The sequence below is a fragment of the Pleurodeles waltl genome, chromosome 12 (assembly GCF_031143425.1).
Source record: "Pleurodeles waltl isolate 20211129_DDA chromosome 12, aPleWal1.hap1.20221129, whole genome shotgun sequence".
Taxonomy (NCBI): Eukaryota; Metazoa; Chordata; class Amphibia; order Caudata; family Salamandridae; genus Pleurodeles; species Pleurodeles waltl.
Window position 1 is genome coordinate 324,843,975 of NC_090451.1, and position 6,000 is coordinate 324,849,974.

The following is a 6,000-nucleotide window of genomic DNA, read 5'->3' on the forward strand; positions in this document are numbered from 1 at the left end:
ACTAAAGGGAAGAGTCGAATTAGTCACAGAGTTAATTCTAAATTAGGAATGGCAAAAAAACAACAGACATCCAGAAACCCCTTACCATTTGTAACTGTGCTAGCCTTGTAGAAGATTTATGAAAACATATTTTCAATGTCATTCCCTGATCCCAATGTATCCCCTGTACCTGTACCTCACTCTCTCCATTTCAGACACAGAGTTCTGTCATGTAAAACAGATGGATTTGTGTATGCCTATTTATAGCTTCACCCTGGACTTGGTGTCCAGACCTAGTAGTCTGTCCTGGGAGAGGTGATCCATGCAATAGCCACCCTGCAGATACTTCAGTATATTGAAATGCAATGTTTCGCGGTCATATTATTATTTTAATAAACGCATAACGAACAATTTTCATAGTCTGAGTGAGAGACTACACTGCCCATATATATCACATCTCACACCCAACTGTTTGCGAAACCATATTGTATAATTTAGTGATACACTGCACACACAAGTGCGTTTATGCTCAGCCAGTTCATTATACCTGCCGGATTTTTATTTTGTGATTTTGACACTATTCACATAAGCAGATTTTTGAAGCCTGGTCCTGAACCAAATGAGCTTAATCTTTTGACCAAAAGTTATGGGTCATGTAGACCACATCAAGGTTTGTGCATCTTATTCCAGATGTTTAAAGTTATGGCCCCAGGTTGAACTGCCACCAGGAAAAATCAAAACAAGCAGGCTTTTCAAACATTAAGCCGTTTTCTTTTCCTGAAATCATAGATCCTGGGTTTTCCAATATACGCATTTGGCAGCGGTCGATGGAATGTTACCTTGACATTGATCATGTGCTACCGGTAGTAATATTTACCACAGAGAAAAACTGCTACCTTAAGAAGTCGTTGGATGCCAGGACCTGGGTAACTTAATACTTGCGAATGACTTGATGGCAACTTTTCAAATGACTCTATTTGAAGTTTATAATGAACTGTTGATTATTTGTCAAGTAGTGAATAACAAAACCCTAGTGCTGACACTTTAATATCGTGTTGTCCAACACCTCTCCTAATGGGCAGTTAATTCATCCTCCATTGGGGAGTAAATGTAACTGGCGATCAAAAACATCTATAACTTTTCACCATAACTCCTACAAATGTTATCAGTAGGTACCAGTTGAGTTAGTGCCTCATCGATTCTATCGCCCATACTTTCAGTGCACCAATCAAACCTCCAGTTATTCAGAGGAAAAAAACTTCCCTAGAAGGGCCTATTGCTTAGGAATAATTCCCTTTTGAAACCCCAATAAGAACAAATGTTGCCAAAGAATGTGTTGAATTTCAAAATGAGCCCAAGTGGTGCTATTTTCTACCAAGGGGCTATCGGTGATACATTCTACAGTGTATTGCTGTGCAGTTTTGCTCCATTTTGCGTCAGAATTGATTTGAAACAGCAATAAATCATTGCTTATATTTTGTTTGCACAGGCAATTTCTAAGCAAAGATTCTCTTCTGCAGCAAAACAATATTGAATGATACAAACAGTCGCTGTGTGCTATAGAGTGCTAATTATCACATTAGTACAAATTAACGAAATTGTTTTTTTCCTAGGATATGCAAATCACTTAATTTTTCCATGTGTAATACGTTATTTTCCAAAATTTAGATGTATCACAACAGTTAGTTAAGGTAATCATCCGCATGTAAATTGTACATGAGGTATGCTTTTGCGTACAAAAGTCACACAGTATTTGTTTCGTGTATTTTCTGTGCATTTTCTAACGTAACATGGTTAAAATTGGTAATTATAGACATCATCTGCTTGAAGATGTCTCCCACTAGTGAATATTATGCTTAGTGTGAACTGCTGAAAAACAAAAATTACACAAAATGCGAATGCTCATCTAATCAGGATTTATGCAAGATCACACTTGTGTACATCGTAAATCATGCAAAGTGATTTGTGTATGCCATTAGTGACTGATCAGGTATATTACTCATTCAGTATGGATCGCAATATTGCTTGCCTGCATCAAGGTTTCCGCACTCTGTAAATACCCATAGAACAGACAAAAGAAACAATGAAACCTCCGGAAACCCGTCTACATGTTTACCATCACATTTTATCATAAGTGAAGTCAATAAATATCTGTTTGTAATGTACAATAAATCGATTTGTGCAATACCTATAAAGAAGCGTAGTTTGTTTGGTGTCTCCAGTATTCTATAGCAAGCATTGCCCTATAGATCACTTTACAGCATAGGATACACTTTTGTTTTCCAACACCATTTGGGCACTTTCTACAGAGGGATCATTTCTCCAGGGAGTGCTATCCTTAATACAAGATGAATAATTACTTTCAGGCTGTCCTGTCTATAGGCTGGTCGTCAGATGAGCTAGCAGGAAAGGACACTTTATTCCTGTCTGCAAAGGATAGGTTTAGGGTGAAAGGTGTCAAATACAATACTCGCCAATGCAATGGAAATGGACATAGCAATTTTCCCTGTGCAAGTGGCTATCCAATCTGTAAAAGTGAGAAGAAGAACTTTATGTCGACCTCCTGCATCCAATAAAAGGTTGCATTGCTCTTGTTCTTGTAAATAACATGATATTTTATATAAGTATGGGAAGCCGCATGTCCTGTTTAAAAACAAAAAAAATACAATAGAGTCAACAAGCGTGCCTTTTCAATAGCACAAAAAAATGGTGACTGATTGGAGTGGTCCAACAAATGTATGAATTTTTTTTTTGTTTTAATACTCTTGATTCCTTATTCAGTCTTGTGGGATATGGCTGTCACTTATTCTACTCCATTTATTTTCTTACAGGTTCACATGGGGACGCATATGTGGAACAGCACTCCTGCACGGCGAGGACGGCGACTTTCTGTGGATGGACCAATGACTTTTCTGGGAGGAAATGCAGTCAAGTTTCCAGACATCTTCCAGAAAGATCTGATATCCAGGTCAGGGAATGGAGACCCGTCGAGTTTCTGGAACCAGTATGCAGCAGCTCTCTCCAACGGACTGGCCATGAAGACCAATGAGATCTCCGTCATACAGAATGGAGGCATCCCCTCACTTTCTGGCAGCTTGGGCAATGGTGGCAATTCACCCATTAGTGGCTTAACAGGAAGCCTGGAGAAGCTCCAGAATTCTGAACCTAATGCCTCTCTAGCTGGTCTGGAGAGGATGGCAGGCAATGACAATGTGACAACCTTCCGATTCACCCGTTTTGTGGAGGACAACAAAGAAATGATAACAAATTAGAATACACTTTATGAATGGCGTTCCTACAAGTACTGCAACCCACGGTTGCTTTTTCCAGTATATGAAGTGCAACATTAAAAACTTGTTTTGTATCGGGTGTGACTCCTAGAGTTACTAGAGACCTTATTTATTAGTTACATTTCCTTATCTTTGCAGACATTAACTTCAGCCCCCATGTAATTTGAACTATGTACTAATCAACTAGAGATGTTGTAAACATGCTGTAACATTTATGGCAGTTTCAAGTTTGTTCCGCTAGGTGATCCCATTCTGGCATTAACTTATTTTATATACCCAAGTTAATATGAACTCCAGTGTTGATTCAGTGTCTTGGGAATGCATTTGCATCTCTGATCCAAGCTTGCATTTAAGTGTGTACTCCGATCTGCTGAACATGTCAATCAATGGGGGAAACCCTTTTTCAATCTTCCAGAAATTGATTTTCAGATACTAACGACTTGATTTGGAGAGCATGGATTGAATCGTCTGAACCTCTACATGTTGCTCAGTTATTCATTTTTTTTTTTTTATTATTTTCAAACTAAAACTGTTTTCTCTTTTTTAAAGCTCGAAATATGTTTATTTCCGTTTTGGACAGTTCTCTGTACTGTGCTCCTTTTTCTTGAGTCGTTGTAAATGTCAACATGTTCCTGTACAGAAACGCGCACGCAGATTATCAGAGAAAAATACAAAAGTGTTGTTTTGGTAGTTGAACTGAGACGTAATAATTTGCCTTGTAGGTATATCCATTAAAGAAAGTGTGCTGGAATTTCACAATGCTGCTAAGTATGGCATCTTGAACAACCTTCTGGGGGGACAAACATGTAGATGCTCCTGTATATAAAATGAGAAGTATTCACTTTCATTAAAATGTACATATGTTCCTTTGAAGACCAAGCCCTACTTCTTGACTAGGGAAGCAGTTTTCTTGTTTTGTATTAGATATTGCAAACTATGGACTGTTACATGCACTTTCTCAGAAAGTTAAAAGGAAAAAGGGTCCAGTTTCTTTTAAACATTTAATACGTACTAACCGCAGAGATACTGTAATTTTACTTGAGTAATCAAATACAGCAGTTTTACAACAGAGAAAAACTACTAGTGTCTGTGTTTTTAACATGTTCACATGTACACAGTTACCTTGAGTTTGACTTTCAAACTTAGCTACTCGATGAGGTAACCATTTGGCAATTAACAGTGTATGGTTTTGCGACCGGGGTACACAGAGCTGAAGTCACTTGCAAGTCACCTCTAGCAATGAAACCATTACACCTTATCTCAAACCTTTTCCAGTTGTCTGGCTTGATGTTTCTTTTTGCATTTTATTCTGAACATTTTGCGTGCACTGGGGTTAAGCCGAACAATGAACATTGCAGGGCATTAGAATATGCTCTAATGGCACTATGTATATTTATTTTGAGATTCACTGTTTTTTTTTTTCATGTATTGGCGTGATATAGTGAAGTGGCCAACTAGTACGTGATGGCAAACTCCAGTCAGACATTGTAAGATCCTTGTTGTTGGTGATTGCTGATGATGCAGGATTGGTCGAGAGAAATCTATATTTTGTTATTTATGTTTACTAGATGGGCTCTCAGACCATTTCTAGCGATTTGACTACTGTTCAATAAATTGCCCACTGGTGTATAACCTCTGCAATGAGGCAGTGTGTAAATTTAAGAGCATTTTATCTGCTAACTAAGAAATGTTTAATAGCATGGGCTTTGAGGTGACCATTTCCTCCGTTAAAGTGAATGGAATACAACATTGTTTCCCGTCTTCATGCATTTTTGAAAAGCGTTGCTTGGACAATAATAATAAAATAAGTAGTGGGTATATTATTATTGTTAACTCAAAATACGTTAAGTTGTGGTGATAGTGCAGGGATAATCGGAAGCTATCTCCATTTCCAACAAGGTACAGTGTACTTAGTAGACCTCTATGCCAAAAGCCATGCCATTTGCCCAGCACCAGCAGGGCATGGAAGAAAGCCATGCCCTGTAGTTAGTGTGAGCATTAAAAGTTCCAGAGGCTATTCTTAAAGGCCAATTCTATTGAGTACTGTGTGCTTACATATTGGGCACATGGCTTAGTAATGGGCAATCCCCTATGCCCAGTACTCTTCCTTGCAGGAACTGTTGTTGCTGACATTTGGTACACGTTATGGATAAAGATCCTGTAGCCAGAAGCAGCAGAGTGTGGCAAAGGTCATGCCTTTCGGGTACTATGGGCATAGGGCATAGATATCTTATATAGAGCATAGTCCAAGACGATGTACTTAATTCAGGCCCCACAGGGCAGGGCAGCAGTCCTTACACTGCAAGCACTGCAAATATAAACATTTGGCACAGGCATAGTCAAAGTCCAAGGCCATGCCCTTTATTCAGTGTCACCAAAGTATTAAGAGGCTATGTACTGTAGATTTGTGGGAACTGGACAAATCATATAACTATGAGGACAGTTATAGGTCTCTGCGAAGGTCACCTACCAACTTGCATTATAAAGCCCCTTACAAATTTACTTTGGAAAACACATTAAAGTGGCAGAATGAATATGATTCTTAACCTAAGCAGTATGCAATTGGCCAACAGACAACTCTAGCTCTCAGCAATTCCGATAATCCAAAATCTGGCACCACAGAAGACGCACAAATGACATCAATAATGACATGACCAACTATAGCATTGGTGCTTTCTTCAAGCCATAGCATACACAGGTGAGCTATAGTCCTCGCTTATATGTAGCTTAC

General features: G+C 38.7%; 1 protein-coding gene across 6 annotated transcripts in view; it reads left to right on the plus strand.

Moving 5' to 3' along the window:
* Nucleotides 1-4,901, plus strand: part of SALL1 (spalt like transcription factor 1) — a 37,242-nt gene extending 32,341 nt beyond the window's left edge. For all 6 annotated transcript variants that reach the window (XM_069216415.1, XM_069216417.1, XM_069216420.1 and 3 more), the window contains one exon: nucleotides 2,811-4,901. In XM_069216415.1, the coding sequence (XP_069072516.1) occupies nucleotides 2,811-3,251 (441 nt within the window). In that variant the 3' untranslated portion in view covers nucleotides 3,252-4,901. The remainder of the gene's footprint in view (nucleotides 1-2,810) is intronic.
* The last annotated feature ends 1,099 nt before the right edge of the window (nucleotides 4,902-6,000 follow it).